Below are 24,550 nucleotides of genomic sequence, written 5' to 3'. Positions count from 1 at the left end.
ATAGTCATGTCGTTTGTCCCAAGTATTCATTCATTTTAGCATATAAACCCCATTTTTTTCTAATCCTTTATTTTATGTTATTGGTAAAGTGATAATTTGGGGACGTATCTTTCATATTTGGGCATCTCATTAAGTATGCACACCCTCCCGCCAGTCCCAGTTGCTTAAAAGAACGTATGAGGGAAATTATATGCGACCACATTAAAAGCAAATACAAGCTGTGCACGAGTATATCATAGAAATATGATCTTTGTACTTATCATGCAATTCAAGGTTACAGCCAACAAGTTTATAAGGTTGCCATGTAATCTGTGAATATATAATCAAGTATTGAGTTTACAACGAGAATTATAACCATATATAAGCAGTTTATGTATTCATAAAGAAGTATTACCTGATTTTCCATCATGTTGTCAAGCTTATTTTGGAAATGATTCACAAAGCTGTTCTTATCATTTCCTTTAGGAAATAGATTTAACCACCCTGAAAGCAGAGGAAACCCAGAAGATAGAGAATCAATACATAATGCTTCGCGTAAGCAGAGAAATCGTTCCACTGCAAATATCTACAACGAAAAAATAAAAAACAAATGGCAGTAAACATTATTATGTAACAAAGTGGCTATTAATGTTTTGATAAAAAATTTTGTTTTACTGGGTTTTAGACCTTACCATCAAAGCATACCCAAAACCAGGGAAGCTTGTGGTCCTACCCTTCGTAAGATCTTCCCTCATTGATACCAAGTCATGCTAAATGAATGCAAACGTCGCTGCTCTCCAAGCATAGTCGTTGACTGATTCTCCAAGTAATGGTAGATATATAGGAGATATATCTTCTGTTGTTTTTGCAAAAAACAAACTCCCCACCAAAAAGAAAAGATATGTCTTTAGATAAGGCATCAAATCAATCGCATCATCTGGCACCTTTTCAAATCTAGATTGCAGCTTCTTGAGATCGATGGTTAAAGAGGCTTGTCCTCTCTTTTGATAAAGCAAGCTGTGAACCTCCTCTTCTGTTACTTTTAGGTTATCATGATCAATTGTACATCAGGGATATTCATCCTCAAATCCGGATACCTGAATTCAGATTAAGCATAAAAATCAACAATAAAAAAGGTATTAATGAAATACAAATTCAAATTAAATACATGTAACCCATCAATGGGGAGTCCAGTACTATATAAGATATCTTCAAGTCCGATATCTACATAAAACATACTCCTATTCCTCTCTCCAAAAGCAAAAGCATTTTGTTCGAAGTCATAAAACTTAGCTAGAGCGGTGATGAGCTTCATATTAAGCCTATGTACCATCTTGGGAATACTTAAAAAGTATCTAAAACATGTAGCTTCAATACGGGTTCTGATTCTTGGATATAAATCCCAAGAAAGAAATGTAGCGATATGACACAAACTTTTGAAATTTTGTTCCTGCCCCATCATGTATATAGCCATTGTGCCTATAATTTCATTTTCACAGTTAGAAAAATCCATATCCAAAACCTTATAAATCAATTAGAAATTTATTTTTAAGTTGATTTATAAGGTTTTATTAGTCCATTTATAAAACATTATAAATCAACTAACAAAGTAGTTATTCTCAAAACAAACCATAACTCAAAACAAGGAGAATCTCAAAGCAATCTCTAGTGAAGTTATTGAAGTTAAAAATTGCAGGTAACCGTATCTAATGTTCCATTATAAACAATTCTCAAAGCAATTCTCAAAACAAACCTTATAAAAGTTATAGGAAATCCCAATCACAAAGCAAAAATGAGTCAGAGATCAAAAGTTAAACACAATGTCAGAAGTGAAACATTTTTATAAGGTCTTAGAAGTGAAACGTTTTTTTTTTATAAGACAACTTATAAAATCTTATAAATCAACTTAAAAAAAATAGTTATTCTCAAAACAAACCTTATAAACTCAAAACAAGGAGATTTTTAAAGCAATCTCTAGTGAATTTTTTGAAGTTTTAAATTGCAGGTAACCGTATCTAATGTACATTATAAACAATTCTCAATGCAATTATCAAACAGAAACTACAATCCCAGAAAAAGTCTTTATTTAGTAAAAAAATTGTGAAATCCGACAACCATTCTTGTAATAATCCAATCCAATTCAATTGGTTATGCCTTTAACAAGACCTGTTCATGAAATGCTAAAAAGTCAAACCGAAGCTCTGAATCATATATATGATTTTAGGTGAATTCTCTCCATCTTGCTGCCACATCAGCATCTGAATAGAAGACATTTGTCCTTTCATTCAATTAATAAATCATAAATTTTAAAATAAAAATAAAAAACTAATTAATACCACTACTTCTAACTTAATTTTCCCATTTAATATTTATTTCATATGTATTTATGTTCATAACTATTAAGTTACATTAAAATTAAGGCTTTCTACATTCCTAACAAAAATAAATAAACAACATTTCTAATCTTTTGGTATTCGTCTAAAACCTTTTGATATTTTTTATACTAACTTGATATTTTTTCTTCTAGCTTATCCACATCATGAACACCTTTTTCTAAGCTTGTTGTATGAAAGAATGTAAAGATATAGCGTTCTCTACATTCAAAGATTTGGCGGTTTTTATGGATCAAATATCATATTATTATAACTGCATTTTAATGTGAAACATGAAGTATGGGGTGGTTATTGCAGAGAATCATGGCAACTGTGCATGTCATAAATATGAGAACATTAAAAAGCAAAGGTAATTATATGTTTTCAAGCAATTCAACCAAAACAATATGGCTTTTATCTACGTCTTTTTTACTCATATCATGTTTATGATTTCTAGAATAGTAGAATAATTTTCCTACTTATCCTACTTCCAATCTTTAAAAAAAAATATTTGTTTTACAAAGATTTTATTTAAAAAAAAAAAACTAATACTAAACAATCAAACAAATTATCATATTCTTATAATTATATATATATATATATATATCAACACAAACATATTTTTAAAAATATTATGTGAAACAAAACTCCCGCGTATGCGCAGGTACAAGTCTAGTTAAGAGTAATAATGGCTCAATCACAAAAGAATATTAAATTTTATAAGTCAACTTATAAAATCTTATAAATCAACTTAAAAAGTAGTTATTCTCAAAACAAACCTTATAAACTCAAAACAATGAGATTCTTAAAACAATCTCTAGTGAATTTATTGAAGTTTTAAATTGCAGGTAACCGTATCTAATGTACATTATATACAATTCTTAAAACAATTATCAAACAGAAACCACAATCCTAGAAAAAAATATTTATTTAGTAAAACAAATTTGTGAAATCCGACAACCATTCTTGTACTAGTCCAATCCAATTCAATTGGTTATGCCCCTAACAAGACATGTTCATGAAAGGCTAAGAAGTTAAAACGAAGCTCTCAGTTAAGAGTAATAATGACTTAATCACAAAAGAAAACACGAAATTCAGCTTGTAGCAATAAAAAAAAATATTATAAACAAAACTCAATTGTATCTTTGCTCCATTGTTAACACAGCAAATAGACATCAAAACCATGAATCAAAAAACAAAATCTTGAAAGAGGAAAAATGTAATTGCAAGCGGTGCCATTAATTACAAAATTAAAGATGGGTATTGCAAAAGTTTTCAGCATTAGACAAGAACAAGTTAAGAAAGGGAAGAAAAACTGAGAAAAGCTTCTATTTTTGGGCAACGAAACACAGAGAATAGCAATAGAACGAAATTGGAAAAATGAAGCATGGGTATAAGGCATGTCTAAAATTCCTTAAGGAACTTTTTGAATTTTTTTCAACAAACTTGAGATACATTTAGGATTCCATTACTAAAATGACATGAATGAAAGTTTATACAACAGCCATGCCTAAAATTTCCATTTATGTGGATGGATTAACCATGAATACTGTTAAGCACATCAACAACCCTAAATTCGATCAGATTCAAATTGTTTAGGAAACGTGAAATAGCTTTTAGGAATGCCTTACTAAAACCATACAGATATGAGGCATTTCAAAAGTTTAAGGAAACTTTTGAAAATCTTTTAGCAAACTTGAGATATGTTTACAGATTCTATTACTTAAATGACATGAATGAAAGTCTGTACAAAAGCCATGCCTAATCAATAATCATACCTTCGGTGGTTTGAATGGGTAATCTGAAGGAAAATGAATGACGAGTTTGAAAACACATTTTTCATAGGATGAACCTGGAGGCCCATTAGAATCGCCTCCCAATGGTACATGTCCTCTGCCACCAGTCTTAATGAAACTGAAAAAACAAACATTAGTCTCATGCAGAAGACAAATTCGTGGAGAATGAACTTGTATAAGTCAACCAAAACTCAAATTAATTACCCACGCTGAAGAACAAACTTGGTTTCCTCTGGATTTGTTTCAGTTGGCTGGAGATTATCTTGAAGCCAATTTTAGGAACAACAAAGACAATCTAATTGGTTTTTTTTTTCTGTGGCAAAGTGTGAACCAAGAGGGGAAGTTAAGTCTGTTTTTATAGAGGAGGAAGAGTTGTTGTAAACCACAGAAAAGTTGCAGTTTTTCAATGAAGTAATTAATAGGAATATTGAAAAGCATTTGTATCGTCGTGTCGTTAAGAATTCAGAGATATGACTATTGAAAATGACTCGGCGTTTATTGTTTTTCTTTATGTCATTCATAGAAATTGATGTTGAACCTTTATTTTCTTATTCAAAGCCCAATATCAATTTTAGATATATGAGCTCATTCAAATATTTGATGTTATTAAATTTTAGAGTGGCTTTCCGAAACATGATGTATTCATTCCTAAAAAAAATTATCATGTGTTCCTAAACACAATATATTCATCCCAAAAATATCCCTGAAAACAGTCAATAAACAGTCCGATAAAGAAGGCTTCCTCATCCAAAAACATAACGTCTAAAGGCTGAATCCAAAAACATTATTATTAAAATATTACGAATGTTGAAGAGCCAATTCAAGAAGGTATTCCTAAATTAGAGTAATATAACATCCTCAAGCTTCCTCAAAGTTTTGTAGGAGAAACCTCATTGTATATCTTGCAAGCAAGCTTATTCTGATGTCATGTGTAGTGCCATCTTCAAGTTTTGACATGTCTCGAATGCTCATAGAATGTCATTTCGAGAATCTTCAAAACAAACAAAGCACAGTTTGCAGGAAAATTAGTATTCCAAATGCTTTTACCTAACAATTCTTGAACCTTATAAGGAATTATGTCATCTATCACTGTTCTACTGGCAGTTACACACAGTAGAACATGAATCATCTCTGCACAAAAAATATTAGAGTTATTCAACCTATAACAAAAAAAATAGAAACAAAGACAAACAACATTGATATAAAGTAGAGTTTTTATATCTGAAAAGTCTCTCACATAGTTCATAACAACATCGCTTTTCTCAGACGAGATCCCAGACCTTATAACTGTGATATACCGCTTCTTGAAATTAATCACCATCCCAATCCAATGATTGCTCTTGAAAGTGACGCCATACACCACTTCCACAGTTGTTCCCCATTCTTTTCATGGAGTCATTTTCTCGCTTGGAACTAGAAGAATATCATCAGAGAAACCATTATGACCTTTTTTAGGATTTTTGAAGCTCGAATAACATGCAGAAAGAGAGTCAAAATATTGATGATTGATGAGTGTAGCTAGCGGGAGATGGTTGTTGTGGAAGTGTGCTGCATGGCTGTCCCTTCTCCTTGCCAACATCAAGAGCATGGATGCAATGTACTGCAAAAGAAAAGAAAAATAATCAGCTAGAAAAAGGCATTGCTCATTTAGGAACTCCTTCCTAAAATAGTTGTAATTGATTCATATTTATAAAATTTAATTTCAGAAAGAGGTTTTACATAGTTAAGAATGCTTTCGTAAATGCAGAAATGCCTCATCCGTCAGACTCTTTTCTGGATCCTCTAACTTATTAAACCAAGAATGCTTAACAGCAATGTTATTAATTACAAACGAGCATTGATTCAGACTGGATGTACTCCTAGTTTCTACTGCAATAGAACAATGATGTAGTTGTAATATAAAGGATTCGGAATCCAGAGGACCAGCGTTACTCTATGACTTTGCGAGGATTGAATTAAAGCTAAGACGAAAGATGGTTTGTTTGTAACGTTAACGACAAGTAAAACAAGCTAAAAACGATTTCAATTCAAATTTAAAACAAGCACTAGATCAAGGTAATTCGCAGGAGTTTCAGAGATGAGAATCAAATGACTATTCAGGGCACAACTTAAATACATGTCTCGAACTCAAACATAAAAGCTTATCAATCCACTGTCGTGATCTCGATAACTTTATCTAACAACCTAAATTCTAAACTGTCGTTTGAACTTAGAAAATTGCAGACAAGCATTAACAAGCAGGTTTGATCTGTTCACGATTTGCCTTAACTTCAACTGTCGTTGGCTAAGGACAAATCGCTCACCAGTGTTTGTTCTAGCAACCTATTACACTTTTGATGAATAGATTAACCTATGAACGTAAATTGAATGGCCAGTTCAATCTAAGCGTTAAGTCTAACAAAGGTGAAGACAATCGATTATAGACCCTATTTGCATCCAATTCTCTAACTCATGAAATCCTTTGAAAACCTTAATCTAGCTAAGAGATCTACTCAGACATGGAGGAAAGAAACACAGCAATAGATGAAAAGGAATTCATGAATTAAAATCGCAGAAGAGATAATAGGGTTCAGAATTCTTCTCAAAGTGTAGCAGATTTCTTCTCCCAAAAGCTTACAAGTAAAAACTCTATGGTTCAGGAAATTGTAAAAGGAAAACGTAAAAAGTCTGTAGAAGAACGTGATAATAAAACACAGGCGGCTCTGGGCTTTTTATTCCATCTCACGCGACTTAGGATTAGGTAAAATCGTTTTCCTTATTTTTCTCCCGTCTGGAGCAGGTGCTCAACGAAGGGTCCAAACCGGGAGCAGGTGCTCCGCGGATGATTTCTCCAAAAACGTGTGAAATAGCTCCGTGTTGCTCCAATTCATCTCCTTTTGCTCCAATGCCTTCCAGACAATCCAATCCTCTGCTAAAGCCTCCTAGTCATCTGAATTCACCTCAAAAAGACTCCAAAGACTCCAAAAACAATTAGTAAACACAGGTTAGAATGAGTCAAAATCTCCACTCATCAACTCCCCCGAACTTGGATCCTTGTTTGTCCTCAAACAAACTCAAATTCAATTCCAAAAGAATGACTGGATAAAGCTGGGAACTCGCAAAACTCAAAAGACCGTAAACCTGACCAAGACATGTGACAATCTGCTGCAAAATCAATCAAAAATCTAACCTCCATGTACTTCTCCGTAGACGCTGCAGCTTTCCAGATTAGTCCCTCAATTTCATAACATCATCCATGTCCCATCATTGCTGAGTCTCATCAATAAAACTAGTGCTAAGGACCTTCTAGACTCGTTCCCATACTTATACCTTAACAAATTGACCATACTACACAAAAGTACCTTTCCTCTCCCCCGAACTTATTCACTTTTCAAGCTGTTTCGTTTTTTTTTTTTTTTTTGGAAACAAAGAATCTAAAAACAAAGTTAGTAGCTAAGAATAAAAGACACAAAGTTAGAGACTCTTACCGGTGGGTTGCCTCCCACCAAGCGCTTGTTTTAAGTCATTAGCTTGACTTGGAAAGCCATTTAGGCTTGAGGAGGATCGCTTAAGGTGACTGATTCACCTTCTGCGATATTTGGACCAGCAAGGTATGGTTTCAACCTCTGTCCATTGACAACAAACTCGCCTCCTTTAGTGTCCAGCAACACTACAGCCCCATATGGTCGAACCTCCTTGATGGTGAATGGTCCAGACCATCTCGATCTCAGCTTCCCTGGAAACAATTTCAATCTAGAGTTAAAGAGCAATACCTGATCGTTTGGTGCAAAGCTTCTGTTGAGGATCCTCTTGTCATGGAAAGCTTTTGTCCTCTCTTTGTAAATCTTCGAGTTTTCATAGGCCAGGTGCCTAATTTCTTCCAGCTCATGTAACTGCATTACTCTCCTCTCCTGAGCACTCTTTGCATCGAAATTCAGCAGCTTCACTGCCCAAGCAGATTTGTACTCAAGTTCCACTGGAAGATAACATGCTTTTCCATACACCAAGTGGAATGGTGTAGTCCCCAAAGGTGTTTTGTAAGCTGTTCTGTATGCCCAAAGAGCATCATCAAGCTTCACTGCCCAATCCTTCCTTGTGGTGCTCACAGTCTTTTGCAGAATGTTCTTGATTTCCCTGTTGGAAACCTCAACTTGCCCACTCGTCTGAGGATGGTATGGGGTCACCACCTTATGCCTTACACCATTCTTCTTCAACAAGTTTTCAAAGACTTTGTTGATGAAGTGAGAGCCTTCATCGCTAATCACCACTCGCGGCACACCAAACCTGGGAAAAATGACAGATTTGAACATCTTTAAAACCACCTTTGCGTCATTTGTGGAACTGGCCAGAGCTTCCACCCACTTTGACACATAGTCAACTGCCACCAGGATATACTTATTTCCATAAGATGATGGAAAAGGTCCCATGAAGTCTATACCCCACACATCGAAAATCTCCACTTCCAAGATGAAATTCTGAGGCATCTCATTCCTCCTGCTGATGTTTTCTTGTCTCTGACATGTGTCACATCTGGAGATAAAACTCGCTGCATCTCGGAACATCGTTGGCCACCAATATCCAGCTTGGAGAATTTTCGACACAGTCTTGAAAGTGGCGAAGTGGCCTGCATAAGAGGATCCATGGCAATGAAACAACACTTCTGGTATCTCCTCATCAGCTAGAAATCTTCTGAAGATTCCATCAGAGCAATGCCTGTATAAATAAGGCTCATCCCAAAAGTAGTGTCTCACATCCTTCAGAAACTTCTTCTTTTTGTTTCCCACAAAACCTGCAGGTTCCTGCTCTGCAGCAAGGTAATTTGCAATCTCTCCAAACCATAGGAAACCAGAATGCCGATCTATGTCAACTTGGTTGCACAAACTCGTCGGAGCAGGTGCTCCGGTGGGGAGCAGGTGCTCGTCGAACCCAGAAACATCTATGGCGTAAACTTGTTCATCAGGAAGGCTGTAATCTAGTGGAATGTCAACATCAATCTTCGTCTGCAACACCATTATCAATCCCTTTTTTGTCTTTAATCTCCAAATCAAACTCTTGCAGCAAAAGGATCCATCTGAGGAGCCTTGGCTTGGCATCCTTCTTCGTCAACAGGTATTTCAGCGCTGCATGGTCTGTATGAACAACAAATTTCGCCCCAACAAGGTAAGACTTGAACTTCTCAAAGGCATAAACCATTGCAAGAAGCTCCTTTTCAGTTGTGGCATATCTGCACTGAGATTCGTCGAGTGTTCGGCTGGCATAATAGATGACATGGAGCCTCTTTTCTTTCCTCTGTCCCAGCACTGCTCCCACTGCATAATCACTAGCATCGGTCATAACTTCAAAGGTAGTTCCCAATCTGGTGGCTGGACAATAGGAGCGCTGACCAGAGCTCCTTTGATAGTGTGAAATGCCTCCAAATATGCATCATCAAACTCGAATTTCACATCCTTGCATAGCAGCTGCGTCAGAGGTCTGGCAATCTTCGAGAAATCTTTGATGAAGCGTCTGTAAAAACCTGCATGACCCAGAAAACTGCGAACCCCCTTGACTGATGTTGGTGGCTGCAGACTCATCATCACCTCGATCTTTGCCCTGTCTACCTCGATCTTTTTCTCTGAGATTTTGTGTTCCAGCATGATCCCATCTCTCACCATGAAATGGCATTTCTCCCAGTTAAGCACCAGACGCTTCTCCTCACACCGCTGCAAGACCTTGCACAGATTAGACAAACAGACAGAAAAGGAGCTTCCATAGACAGAAAAATCGTCCATGAAAACTTTCATTATGTCTTCAATCAGGTCAGTGAAAATCGACATCATGCAGCGTTGGAATGTTGCTAGAGCATTACACAAGCCAAATGGCATTCTGCGATATGCAAAGGTGCCATAAGGACATGTGAATGTCGTCTTCTCCTGGTCGTCCGGGTGGATTGGGATCTGAAAGATACCTGAATAACCATCTAAGAAACAGTAGTAAGGATGGTTAGCTAAGCGTTCAAGCATCCGATCGATAAATGGTAAAGGAAAATGATCTTTGCGAGTTGCAGCATTCAATTTCCTGTAATCTATGCACATTCGATGCCCAGTAACAGTTCTAGTTGGTATCAATTCATTCATATCGTTTTGTATCACAGTGATGCCACCTTTCTTAGGAACTACATGAACCGGACTAACCCAATTACTGTCTGAAATCGCATAGATTACACCAGCTTCTAGAAGTTTCATTATCTCTTTCTTTACAACATCTTGTAGATTCGGGTTTAACCTCCTCTGATGTTCTACAGAAGTCATTGATTCATCTTCTAGATGTATTTTATGCATGCAAAGATCAGGAGAAATCCCTGGAATGTCATCTAGTGAATATCCTAGAGCTTTCCTATACTTTCTAAGTTCACAAAGAAGCAAGGCAATCTCTACATTGTTCAATTCAGATTCACTATCACAGGGTATGTTGAATTTGGTCCTAGAAACACGTACCTGAGCCCCACAGGAAGGGGTTTGGGCTCAAGCTTCGGAGCTCTCAATTCGCTCTAAGGTCCATCAATCAAGCCATCGGGAGCAGGTGCTCCAGGATTCGGAGCAGGTGCTCCATCGGCTTTTTTCTGCAGGTGAGCTCTCCTTGCCTTCTAAACTCATGTACGCCACCAGTCTTTGCATCCTCGTGCTTGCATTCAGCATCTTTGCAAATCCATCAGTTTCCTCACTCAAATACCCATGTTCTCCTTCGGCTTTTGTGAGTGCAACTTCCAAAGGATCAATGGCTAAAACCTCTTCAGCAATGTCTGAACCATCATCTATGACAAATGTCTGTCCGTCCAGCATTGGTTTCTTGAGGAGTTTATTCATCTCAAATCGCACCACCATATCTCCCAGCTGGAGATCTATCACTCCTCCTTTTACATCTATGATTGCACCAGCTGTGCATAAGAAGGATCGACCCAATATCAAAGGGTCCTTGGGTTCTTCATCAACCTCCAGAACCACAAAATCTGCTGGAATGAGTGTATCACCTATCTGAACATGCAGATCCTCAAGTATACCAACAGGGAATTTGGTTGATCTATCAGCGAATACCAGCGAGATTTTCGTCGGTTTGAATCTGGTGTAACCCAATCGCTTGGCTACATAGTAAGGCATCAGATTCACACTTGAACCCATATCGCAGAGAGACCTTGCAAACAGCACATTCCCAATCCTGACTGAGAGAACAAACCTTCCTGGATCACTTCTCTTCTTCAACACTTTGTTCTGAAGCACAGCACTGCACTCCTTCGAAACCATCATGACACTCTCTTCCTCAACAGCTTTCCCAGACACTAACCCCTTCATGTATCTTTTAAGGGCTGGTATCATCTGAACAGCATCAACTAGAGGGAGTTTTACAGTCAAATCCTTCAGCATCTCCCTGCACTTTGCCTCCTCTAAGTCTTGCGAGACTTCTTTGGGGGAACTGGGTAAGGTATCTTAGGCGTGTAAACTCTTGCAGGAATGTTTGCTGGAGCAGGTGGCTGGAGCAGGTGCTCCCTCGTTGGCTCAGGGTGCTCCATCGTCAAATCTACGGCTGGAGCAGGTGCTCCCAATTTTGGAGCAGGTGCTCCGATGGGGGAAGAGTGCTCCTTCGTCTTTTTTACGTCATGAACTGGTTCCTCTTCTTGGAGCAGGTGCTCCATGTCCATTTCCTTCCTCTTTTCTGAGACAGAGCTTGTTGGTGCAGCATGTAGATTCTTCCCACTTCTCAGCTCAATAGCATTCACAAACTCATTCCTGGGGTTTTCACCTTTTCCAGGGAGAGTTCCAGGTGATCTCTTCACAGCTTCTGCAGTCTGAGCTACCTGAACATCCAGCTTCTTCACATGAGTCCACACTGCTTCATACTTGCCATTAAAATCATTGTACATGGTGTCCACTTTGGCATTAATCTCCATGGAAGACTTTTGCTGATTAACCAGCAGCTGTTGCATCAAGTTTTTCAGCTCATCTTGCGAGTTATTTGAGGAACTCGAAGAAGGCTGTAGACTTGTGAAAGGCAACTTCTGCTGATTTCCACCTTGAAACCGATTCTGATTGGTGATGAACTGCTTTCCTTGGAAGTTGCTGGAGAAGTTTTTCTGAAATCCTGACTGATTCTGCATTCTTTGCTGCGGATAGACCTGATCCTGAGGGTTCTCAACATTGTTGCTTCTGTAGGATAAATTCGGGTGGCTTCTGAAGTTGTTGAAGCTGCGATTCTGCACATACCCTTGTCCATTCACGAAATTTACCTCCATCTGATCATTATTCTCTGCATCTACAAACTCTTGAGCAAGAGGTGCATCACCAACCTCATCAACAAAATGCACAGATCTCTGGTTCTCTCTCAACAGCAGATTCACCTTTGCTGTAAGCTCATCGATCTTGCTCAACTCCACACTATGAACTGCTTTGCTAGACCTGTCATACTCTTGGGATTTGTTGCTGGAGCTTGCAGCTAAGTTCTCAATCAACTCATAAGCAGCTTCTTTGGACTTAGTCATGAAATCGCCATTGCTAGCTGCATTCAAAGCATTCCTGTAATCCCAGTTGACACCATCATAAAAGGTTGACAGAATCTGCTCATCAGAGAACCCATGGTGAGGGCACTCTCTTCGGTACTCCTTGTACCTCTCCCAAGCTTCGCAGAAAGCTTCACCAGGTTGCTGTTTAAACGACGAGATCTTGTTCTTCAGAGCTGCAGTTTTAGCCTTAGTGTAGAAATGGTCCAAAAATGCTGATCTGCACTCTTCCCATGTAGTCAATGACCTAGGTGGTAAGGACTTCAGCCAGCGCAAAGTTTTGTCCGCAAGTGAGAATGGAAAAAGCTTGCACTTCAAGAAATCGGCTGGTATCCCATTTGATCCAGTCATGCTGCAAATCTCCTCAAAATTCTCGATGTGGTCCATCGGAATCTCAGCAGAAAGCCCATGAAAGAGGTGCTGCTTCACCAATGAGATCAGCTGAGGTTTGATCTCAAAGTCTTGCCTCTGAATGGTTGGAGGAGCAATCGCAGCCCTGTTGTGATAGTAAGCATGCAGACTGTCCTTGTCTCCAATAGCAAGTTGTGGCTGCTCCCTGTCTTGCTGCGCCTTTTGCAGCTGCTCTAATTGCTGTCGAAGCTGTTGCAGCTCGACAACCATGTTGTCATTGTTGCCTTGATCGCCCATGTTGGCTTGAATAGGCCTTTGACGTCTGTTTTCTCGCTCGACTCTTGCTAGCTCAGTGTTCGACAAAGAAACAAGATCGGTGCAGTTTCTCCTTGTGGATATGTTTGACATATACCTGAAACACACGCAAACAAGAGAACAAGAGAAAAAAATTAGTAAAGTCTTAGTCTGAATTTCAAACCAAAAATAAAAGGTAACGAATTGGTCCCCGGCAACGGCGCCAAAAATTTGATTCAGACTGGATGTACTCCTAGTTTCTACTGCAATAGAACAGTGATGTAGTTGTAATATAGAGGATTCGGAATCCAGAGGACCAGTGTTACTCTATGACTTTGCGAGGATTGAATTAAAGCTAAGACGAAAGATAGTTTGTTTGTAACGTTAACGACAAGTAAAACAAGCTAAAAACGATTTCAATTCAAATTTAAAACAAGCACTAGATCAAGGTAATTCGCAGGAGTTTCAGAGATGAGAATCAAATGACTATTCAAGGCACAACTTAAATACAGGTCTCGAACTCAAACATAAAAGCTTATCAATCCACTGTCGTGATCTCGATAATTTTATCTAACAACCTAAATTCTAAACTGTCGTTTGAACTTAGAAAATTGCAGATAAGCATTAACAAGCAGGTATGATCTGTTCACGATTTGCCTTAACTTCAACTGTCGTTGGCTAAGGACAAATCGCTCACCAGTGTTTGTTCTAGCAACCTATTACACTTTTGATGAATAGATTAATCTATGAACGTAAATTGAATGGCCAGTTCAACCTAAGCGTTAAGTATAACAAAGGTGAAGACAATCGATTATAGACCCTATTTGCATCCAATTCTCTAACTCATGAAATCCTTTGAAAACCTTAATCTAGCTAAGAGATCTACTCAGACATGGAGGAAAGAAACACAACAACAGATGAAAAGGAATTCATGAATTAAAATCGCAGAAGAGATAATAGGGTTCAGAATTTTTCTCAAAGTGTAGCAGATTTCTTCTCCCAAAAGCTTACAAGTAAAAACTCTATGGTTCAGGAAATTGTAAAAGGAAAACGTAAAAAGTCTGTAGAAGAACGTGATAATAAAACACAGGCGGCTCTGGGCTTTTTATTCCATCTCACGCGACTTAGGATTAGGTAAAATCGTTTTACTTATTTTTCTCCCGTCTGGAGCAGGTGCTCCACGAAGGCTCCAAACCGGGAGCAGATACTCCGCGGATGATTTCTCCAAAAGCGTGTGAAATAGCTCCTTGTTGCTCCAATTCATCTCCTTTTGCTCCAATGCCTTCCAGACAATCCAATCCTCTGCTAAAGCCTCCTAGTCACCTGAATTCACCTCAAAAAGACTCCAAAGACTCCAAAAACAATTAGTAAACACAGGTTAGAATGAGTCAAAATCTCCACTCATCAAGCATTAGTGACAATAGAAAATAGTTAGCATCAAACAATTAAGTAATTTTTGTTATGATATGAATAAAGATTATATAACAAATGTACTAACCCTTTCTGCTTTCTTCCTCTTCTAAACATATAATGTTGTTAGTCTACTCATATGTGATGTCACGAATGGATCAATACCCAAATTAACCTTAGGCGTCACACATAAGGCGGGGTTTTTTGGTCCTCGAATGGATTCTTGGTAGATTTAGATTCTTTGGGTTTGCGTTTGGTCCTTCTCAAAAAAACCTCGCCCTGCTGAGATTGTTGACCACTATCCTTTACTTCAAACTCATACTGATCTACTTGGAAAACATCAAATTTCATTGCAGCATCATATCTTTCTCACATCATCTTCACTACATGTGGTGTGATGAGTTTTTTTGTGCGTTTAAGAGCTTTTTCCCGACATTCATCAAACCACATTGTGAGAGTTAGCCTAATGGTCTCAAAGAGAGACATTATAGGCAACTCACGAGCCAAGTTTAAAATCAAATTCAGCGACTCTGCAGTATTGGTTGTCATGATATTGTACCTGTTCGAACGTGCATACAAGCGAGACCACTAGTTTGAAAGACTGAGTAACAATATAGGATAAACTTCCTGAAATCTGTGAAAAAAAATACATAGCTTCTTAAACATTTTACTTACCTGTTTGAAGGTGCATAAAAGAGAATCTGCAAAATCAGAATCTTCCAAATATCTAGCTAATTTGGGGCTTCTTCTCCTTATGTCATTGAAGATGCTAAAGAACTCGTGACGAATGTAAGTGTCAGCTGCAGTTTCTACAAGCGACAATAACCCAACTCTCTTAATTTGGTGTTATATTTCTCAATAGATGGTTTCTACAAATACCATGATGTGCAAACGGGTAAACCACTGAAAGTACCTTTACAATGGTTGGAGCTCTTTCTGAAACAAAGATCAAATCTGATGCATCAGGGATCACGCTCTTAAGTCCTCTAAAAAACCAGGTCCATGCATGTTCGTTTTCAGATTCAATTATCCCAAATACAAGCGGATACAATGAATAATCTCCATCTTGTGCACCAGCTCCAAGCAATGTTCCCTTAAATTTTCCTTTAGAAAGTACCATCCACATCAATAACTCTTCTCATCAGCTCAAACTCTTTTATCGATTGTAAGAAAAAAATGTATATCTGAATTTTTTCCCTTTGGATCCATCTCAAGATCCATCATGCATCCTCCAGGAGCAATTAGGATTAACACATCATAACACCAATCTCGTCTTGTTTGACCAAGCAGATCTGAACTAAACTTCCAATCTAGTGCCCAATTTCTCATTTGAAACATTAACTCATTCTTGTTCTTAAAACGTTTGTTAACATATAAATCAACAGAGGGATATCACATGCCTATATTTGGAGGAGGAAGATCTAGAGATAAACGCAAAACATCAACAGTAGAACATGTTGAAGTGTCGTCTCCATCTATTCCATGAATTAGCTACACAAAGAAAGAAAAGATGCAAAAACTTTTAGTAACTATTTAGTTATAAGGTGTTTAGGAAGGCCTATCTAAATTACAAGATAACAGCCATGATTTCGCTTGAATTGTGCATAAACTAATTATAAATGCTTACATTACTTGTTGATTTTCATGATTAAATGAAACATCGACATGAGAAACAACAGGTGCAGTTCTAGACAATTGTGTGCGTTGGGTGGAATTTGAAATACCGATATGAGAAAAGGGAAGATATGAAGCAATACGTAAAATATCAGCACCCAAACATGTTTTTGTGTTTGCCGCAGATGTTGAAGTGTTGTCTCTGATTAATCCATGAATTGGCCACACAACGAAAGAAAATATGCAAATGTTTAGGAAGACATGCATAAATGACAAGAAACAACAATGGTTTCACTTGAATAGCACAAAAAACGACCTATGAATCCTATATTACATGTTAAATTTCATGTGTAAATGAATCATCATCGACATAAGAATCTACATTCACAATTACATATAAAAGAATCACTTCAGATGATCTTTTAATTCTATTGATGAAACTTCTCAGTTGACGATCGTTTTTTAGAAACACAGGTGGAAAATTCTCGTCCACCAACCTCATCTTCAAAGGGACTCCATAGCTACTTGCAATAACAGTTCTGGAATCGATCATCATCATGAACCATCTCAACTAAATCTTTGAGTTTATGATGCTCATCAATCTCAAAAATAGTTGATCTTTCATTTGAATCCATTACAAAATCTCATTCATGCTTCTTCATTTTCTTTCACTCACCACAAACACAAAAGACTTCCACCATATTTTGTTCAATAGAGTCTATCAAAAAGAAAAAAAACCAGAAATTTTAATTTGCGTGTCAACTAGGATCTCCTTCTTGAGAATCATACAAAATAGAGATGAATCTTAAATTTCAATGACACAGGAACACCAAATGAGTTCCTAAATAACTTTGCATAATCACACATTCTCCGCATTTCTCTCTGAAAAAAAGATATCCTTTAATCGAAAACAACAATAGTCGAAAATCGAATAGTCAACCTGTGATAATTGAAAACTATTAGTCGAAGGAAGGAATCTGAGAAATTCGCCAACGATCGATTCTGGAAAATTCTCAATTCAGACACTCAAAAACTCTCAATTCAGATCAACGATGATCCAGTCGCCGACATAAAATCTCTCAATCGCCAGTGAATTGCAATCGACGATGATCGACTCACGCAAATGACCAATGGTGATAATCCAGTTGCCGATATGAAATCTCTCAATCACCAATGAATTAAAATCAATGATGATCGGCTCACGCTTAAATTAATTCTCTTAAATTATTTTATCTTTAATGAAGGCTATAGTTATTCTCTTCCAAATAAAAGACTATATTATATAAGATTTAGTTTTTTAGAACTATTTCCTTCAATTTTTTATTAATAAATAAATTAAACAATATAATAAAAATTCAAAACATTTAATTAATTAGACAAATTACGCTTTAATTTATTAACTTTTCCTCTTCGACTCTTTTGTTTTCATTGCTAAAGTTTTAAAAATACTGTTTTCTTTTCCAAAACAACTACATAATGAATTGATATTTGCTAAATTTTTAAATATTTATATTTGTTATAAATTTATTTCATGGAATATTATATTTTGCTTTATTTATGATTTAGAGTAAGTTATAAACAAAAAAAATTATTAAGTTTTAAGGAGTATAATTTGAAAATTTTAGACATGTATTGTAGTTTTCTGTTGATTCAAGGATTCAAAATCCCATTGTTTTGTATTTTTTCCAAGAATGATGTGCAGATGAGGTCTTATACCATTGTATGACTCTTCTCCTCAAGGGTATCGATGGTTAGAACATTCTTTTTTAGCTCGTGAAGCTTGAGAAATGTGTATTGATCGATCATGTGTTTAAATGGCGCGAAGCGAGCTGAGGCGATGAAGTGCTAAATATACGTCTCACGCTTAGGCCATTGTCTTTGGTCGCCTTATGTACCTGAGGCGAACCTACACAGAAAAACAGTATATTAGGTTTTTTATGACTTTTTATTAATCCAAGAAGCATGTTAACGCATTATCATTCAAAAACCAGAGAAACAAACCAATCCAATCTAGGCAAAAACTCTAAAAATTCAGGAGTTTAAAACACAGAAAATCAAACACAGAAAAAACCAATCCAAGAAACAACATTCCAAATTTCCAACTCAAACTTCAAATAGTCTAAAACTCTAAAAATCAAACTCATCGTCATTAGCACACTCAGCAGCATCTACCAACTCTTCATTAACTCCAATTCATATTCCATGTCCAAAATCTTCTTCAATTTCATCATCTTCATCAATCAACGACATGAGAGGAGTCTGCCTTTGAGTCTGAGATGCTCTTTGAGTGGAGGTCGAGGCATTCTCCTTTCTTTTTTGAGCTGTAGTTGAAGCTGGTGAGACTCTACCAGCTCGAGTCATGTAGCTAGGTTCATAAGCGTCAGAAGCATTGCTGACCATCTCCCAAGTTAAAAATCACCATTGTTAAACACCAAGTCATTGTAATCATCATCATGACCATCCATTCTTCCTAGCAGCCACTCATTACTTTCATCAATATCATCTAGGAGAATGGGATCTATTATGTCTTTTCTATTGTACCGACGTTTCAACGCACGATTATACTTGACAAATACCATGTCATTCAATCGGTCTTGAGCCAATCGATTCCTTTTTTTGGTGTGAAGCTGTTGATAGAAAAAAAAAATCATAAGTAATGAGTAGTAACAAACTCAAGCAGAACTGTAGAACAAAATAATATAAGTCATTTACATGTTAAAATACACTCCAATTTCTCTCACATCAAGTGGCACTTACCGTGAGACTAAGAACCTTTAGGGCTAAGTCTCTAAGTGTTGGAGTAGAGGCTCCATAACAAGACACCAATCAGCTGTAGGTAGAGTCATCGACAAATATCAAGAGTCAAGATAAGTTTTGTTAATTGTTTAAAAATTAAAAATACAATAAATCCAATTCCTTACCTGGTGATTTGTAGTCCTTTGTCGAATTGCCATGGCATTACCAAAGAGTCCAGAGGCACTCTTGAATTTATCCAAATCCTGAGAAATCTGGTCTTGTGTAGCAATATCGGGAACCAGAGTTTGGATGCAGTTATATAAACTATTCATAACTTCTTACAGTTCACCTCATTGGTATGTAGATACTGAAATTCTGGATTCAAAAAATATCCTGCAGCATGAAAATGCTGATGGAGTTGACAATCCCATCGCTCATCAATGATCTCAAACGCTTGCTCTTCTCTTTGGTTAAAAGTATTAGCAATGGCTTCTTTAGCTCTATCCATGGCTTCATAGATGTATCCCATCGATGGTTTTTTCTCTCCATCCACCAGCCAAAGCACTTAACAAGAGGACCGACTAGCTTAAGTGCATAAAACACATTCCTCCAAAAACTGTCTTGCATAATGATTTCTCACTTTCCTTGCTTCTGCCTCCTTTGGCCATTTAGATTCATTCCAGTCTTGAGAAGTTACCAAAGTCCTTATATTGTTCTTCTGTCGGTGATACTGTGCAAGTGTGATAAATGATATCGCAAATCTAGTTACGGCTGGTTGATGCAGATTATGTTGCTGTGTGAATCTTCTCATCATATTCGTCAGCAAAGTATGACTGTAGATGTAGCCATTCATGAAAATGCAACTCTTAATTGCAGTATTCACCCTTGGAATTCGTCCAATATCCTCTAGCATGAGATCTATACAATGTGCTGCGCAAGGAGACCAGTATAGATGTGGTCTTTTAACCATTAGCAATTTTCCAGCTTTCACATATATAGTTTGAAGCATTGTCCGTTACAACTTTGACAACATTTGATCCCCAACTTCCTCCACCATACGGTCAAGCATACCAAACAGAAAATATGCATCTTTTACAACCTCTGAAAACGTCAACAGACTTGATGAAAACTGATCCCTTTGGCGAGTTAACAAGGAAGTTAATGATGTCCTTTTGCACAACAGAGTCACGCCACCCATCAGACATGATTGAACAGTCTTTAGATGCCAATTCTGCCTTGTGCTCAACTAGCTGATTCTGAGTTTCTTCCCCTTCTTTCTTAAGAAATGGAACTCTAAGCTCATACATAGATGGCGGCCTAAATCCAGAACCATATTGGCCAACTAACTCTAGCGCCTCTTTAAAACTGTCATATGTAACAGCGTTAAATGGAATTGCAGCATCATAGAACCACCTTGCTATAGCTTGACATGCCTTGTCCCTAAGCTCTTTATCACAAACTCCAAAGATATCTTTTCTGTCCTTTCTTCCTTTAAGAATATCAAGAGGAGTTGGAGCAACATACCTGTCCATTGGACCTTTACGTTTTTCAGATTACGACGACCATTACTAGGCTGAATGGGATCTTCTTCCTCATAGTGTGTACCATCGTTTTGTTGAGGGATTGATGGTGATTGCATCATCCGAGTTGTGGCCATTGCCTCGGCTTTTTTGGCCATAAAAAGTCTCATCTCTTCCTTCACGTGATCTGGAACTTTAGACATGCCGTCACAGCCGTGAAACCGCCGACTAAGTGTTGTTTCACACGTAGAACTCCACCGTTCATCACTTTACTACAAAAGTTATACGTGAAACTACCATGAACAGTTCCAGGAACTGCATATTTCCTTCCTGGATCAACGACCCTACCAACTACTGGATCAGACATGGTGAAAAAAAAGAAGGAAGAGGAGATAGTAGAGAAGAGACTTTGAAAAGTTGAAAGAAAAGGAAGAATGAAATTTGAACTTAAAAGACACGGTGATGGAGAGTTGAGGCGACTCTTTGAATACACAAATATTTAGGAAATTGGAAACAAAATTTAATGCATTTAAGAATTTATGGCACAGAGAATCACAGAATCACGCAACAACTTACTAAAAACCCAAAAAACAAACTTGGCAACAAGTATAATTGAAGAAAATTACCTTTTCTTATAAGGCAACTCTTGTAGCGCCTAAGGCTTCACGTAAAAGCTAACAGAGGCGAAAACCTTTTGTAGATCGCCTCGCCTACACATGGCAAGGCGCAACACTCATCGCCTCAACTCAAAGTACGCTTAGGCGCACTTTTTTAATCACAGATTCATATCTTACAAGATTTGCGATTTCCAAGCTCCTTTGATCTATACTGTAAAATATTGTATTTCTACACTTTAATATTGATTGTCATGTGGTTGTTCATATCAACACATTAATCCGGTTTCATGAAAGATTAACTGTTTGTCTCTACACTCTTTCACGTCTCTCAACAGAAACTGGTGAATGCTTTGACAAAATGTTTATATTCATCACAGTTTCAGGAGTTGCAATCCAAGATAAATCCTGAAAAATCTAGAAAACTTCATCTTCTAGAGATGGTTTTAGAATTGATTTGTATCGGTTTTCTTTGCCGGTTATCCACAAATATTCAAGGGATATGAACCGAAGGCACAATGTGAATGACTCGTAATCTCTGCTCAAACGCTATCTGTGTGACACGTTCACTAGGCTTATTGGGCTATAAGTTAATATGAAGTAGGCCCATTACATTTATCTCGTCTTTGTCAAAGTCAATACAAAGAGTACCCTGAAACAGATCGTACCGTAATCACTTCAGTGACTGAGATATCAAAGACGATGAGCCTTGCATCCGCCATGAAAGCTGCCGGAGTTTTGGTTCTGTTTGCAATTCTAACACTAGGTGAATTATCTTTCTCTTTTTGAATTTCTTCTGTATCATTCTCTATTTCAATCTGATTTACCATCGATCGTCTCGGCTTTTCACACACATACCTGTGCAATCGATCTGATAAAGCTTTCCATTAGCTATTTAAATATTGTGTTTGATCTGATCTGATCTCCTTGGATACATGTTTGCTGTTTCGCGCTGATTGTTATGATGATCTTTCAGCTTATGCGAAGAAGGTAGCTGATGTGACAGAGTTACAGATTGGTGTGAAGGTTAGGCCAAAAACGCTTTTTCACATCCCTCATCGGAGCTTGACTTTGTCTACATAGTTTGATTTTCATCTCATATTTGCGTGAAGAATATGATCATGATTACGTTGTTTACCTTTCTGGTTTTCTGCAATTTCCTTACTTTGCAATTGCATCGAGCTACAATAGAAACTTGGGTTTTGCTTTTGTTTTCTACTCTTCTATGCAATGGATTTGGCTTCTTCCATACTCTGCAGTTTCGTGAACCCTTGCTTTCATTTGTTCATTTTTACAGTACAAGCCTCAGAAATGCGATCTTCAGGCTCACAAAGGAGACAAGATCAAGGTCCATTATCGGGTAAGTGTTATTAGCTGTATAACTCATGCTGGGAAGGTTCCTTCTTGCTTGCCTGGTAGTATTATGAATGAGAGAAAAGTAGAGTCATATAGAGGTCTTCTTGTTATTGCAGCATTAAAAAAATATGTTCATTGTAGAAACATCACTGATATGTTTGAGTGAGAAAGGGCATGATGATTTGGTGATAATGTGGAATTCATTTCATTAGCATATAGTAGAAAATGTGGATATTGGATGGATAGCTTAAGAACCAAACAACGATAATGAAATCTGATATAAGAAAATGCTTGTCATCTCCTTCCTGCAGGGAAAGTTAACAGATGGAACTGTCTTTGATTCAAGTTTTGAGAGGGGTGACCCTATTGAGTTTGAGCTTGGAACTGGTCAAGTCATTCCAGGTTCTTTGCAATTGCATCGCAGCAATTTCCCACCTCTCGTGCCTTTTTTAATTGATGGACAAAATGGAAGGTAATGCGTTAAATTGAAATGTTTCAGGATGGGACCAGGGTCTACTCGGAGCTTGTGTAGGTGAGAAGAGAAAGCTGAAAATCCCATCTAAACTTGGTTATGGTGATAACGGCTCACCACCAAAGATCCCTGGTATGTTGTCTTTGTCGCGCTAAATTTGGCTAGTAGATTGTTATGTTACATCCTTTTATCTAATGATGAGGCTAGAGATAACAATATGATTCTAGGTTTTCACTTAAGAAGGTGACATTGCGATTGAGATTCGATGTTCCATGAAATGAGTTGTATTATGGTTTTAGCTTGTTGAGCTTTTTGAGTCTGCAGAGAATAGTAACACGATGGGAATGAAATGAATGTGTGGTAAATTGCAGGTGGGGCAACACTGATATTCGACACCGAGCTTGTTGCTGTGAATGGGGAAACAGCAAGCGAAGGAAAAACGAAGAACGAGCTTTGATTATACCATCTTCGTCTTCTTATTTTCCTTTTGAAAATTAAACCGTTAAACTTGTGGTCGTCAGTATTTTAATCTCGAAACATTCCTAGAATCGCTTACGTTTTGCTAGTTGAAGACAATAATTGTGTTTTGGTCATAACATTAGTTATCTAGCAGTTGGAAAATTACAACTTGGCTCGATGTATAAGCCAACTTAAGATGAAAGCTTAATACATATTTTTGGTAGCTAAAACGAGGAATTGCAGAAAATGAGAAAACTCGTATCTTTAAATTCGACGATTTTGTAATTTGTACAAAATTGACAACCAATATAGACAGAATTGGAGTTACCTCGAACCGAACCAACCTGAATAAGGAAGAACCAAATCGAATTGGACAGTTACGAGTGTATGAATACATAGTTCCTTTAAGAGAAAGATTTAAGGTAGGTAAACCAAACCAGAACTAAACTGATATCCAAACATTTCTGAAATATAATTTTAGATACAAAAGTATTACATATATTTACACTTGAAAAAGAAACTAAATACCCAAAATTACATTTATAAACGTAAGTATTTTCGTTTTTTAAGTATTTTGGGTAGTTCACTCGCTAGTTAGAGCAATTTGGATAAAAATATTGGAACCAACCCATATCTGAACCAAACCCAAAGATATTTCAGATCCAAAGGTTTGTCATTTTAGGAACTAAACCAATCCAAAACCCAAATTATCCATACCGGAACCAAACAATTTTTCTTTGATTCTAAATATGGTTTCTAAATCCGAAAAACCGAACCGGACCATCCGGATGGCCATTTCGTTGACACAAAAAAAAGTGTTACAAATGGCAGAATTATCTAACGGATCAAAACAAGAAGTCCGGTTTGTTTCCCTTTTAACCAGCCTAGTTGGGACCCAATCTACATTTTTTTGACATTCTCTGTCTATTTGGTAACAGTTAAAAAGGTAAAGTAGTTAAACCCCAGTGGATTAACGGCGTCACAAGTGAAACAAACATCTGTATAAGTGTTCTGGAAACATCTTCCGTCAGTTAACTCCGTCATCTTCTCCTCCTTTCTCTCGCGAAT

General features: G+C 37.2%; 1 protein-coding gene, 1 long non-coding RNA gene and 1 other non-coding gene across 4 annotated transcripts; 2 read left to right on the top strand and 1 right to left on the bottom strand.

Moving 5' to 3' along the window:
* Positions 1-155: 155 nt before the first annotated feature.
* LOC112084664 lies at positions 156-4,474 on the bottom strand. The gene is made up of 4 exons (XR_002898330.1): positions 4,352-4,474; positions 4,130-4,265; positions 672-1,076; positions 156-565 (listed from the first exon to the last, which is right to left on the bottom strand). It is a non-coding gene; the product is annotated as an uncharacterized LOC112084664 (long non-coding RNA).
* An 8,252-nt stretch (positions 4,475-12,726) lies between these two features.
* Positions 12,727-12,833, top strand: LOC112084823. The gene has a single exon (XR_002898482.1). It is a non-coding gene; the product is annotated as a small nucleolar RNA R71 (small nucleolar RNA).
* An 8,985-nt stretch (positions 12,834-21,818) lies between these two features.
* LOC18013724 (peptidyl-prolyl cis-trans isomerase FKBP15-1) lies at positions 21,819-23,677 on the top strand. Of its 2 annotated transcripts, none has more exons than XM_024153793.1 (6): positions 21,819-21,961; positions 22,172-22,221; positions 22,493-22,555; positions 22,863-22,953; positions 23,051-23,155; positions 23,395-23,677. In XM_024153793.1, the coding sequence occupies exons 1-6, from the start codon at positions 21,898-21,900 to the stop codon at positions 23,478-23,480; spliced, it is 459 nt and encodes a 152-aa protein (XP_024009561.1). In that variant the 5' UTR covers positions 21,819-21,897; the 3' UTR covers positions 23,481-23,677. The 2 variants fall into 2 exon arrangements, with proteins under 2 accessions (XP_024009561.1, XP_024009562.1); XM_024153794.1 differs by having other exon boundaries at positions 23,051-23,157; positions 23,398-23,677.
* Positions 23,678-24,550: the final 873 nt, after the last annotated feature.

This window comes from Eutrema salsugineum, unplaced genomic scaffold (assembly GCF_000478725.1).
Source record: "Eutrema salsugineum unplaced genomic scaffold, Eutsalg1_0 scaffold_4, whole genome shotgun sequence".
In the NCBI taxonomy this organism is placed as follows: domain Eukaryota; kingdom Viridiplantae; phylum Streptophyta; class Magnoliopsida; order Brassicales; family Brassicaceae; genus Eutrema; species Eutrema salsugineum.
The sequence above is the reverse complement of the archived record's forward strand: the minus strand, read 5'-3'. Positions and strand labels throughout refer to the sequence as shown.

Bases quoted from the DNA above. Each gene is read 5' to 3' on its own strand.
- LOC18013724 (XM_024153793.1), top strand. From the start codon at position 21,898: ATGAGCCTTGCATCCGCCATGAAAGCTGCCGGAGTTTTGGTTCTGTTT. The intron at 22,222-22,492 runs GTTAGGCCAAAA...TCATTTTTACAG, and splicing joins AGTTACAGATTGGTGTGAAG to TACAAGCCTCAGAAATGCGA. The intron at 23,156-23,394 runs GTATGTTGTCTT...GGTAAATTGCAG, and splicing joins CTCACCACCAAAGATCCCTG to GTGGGGCAACACTGATATTC.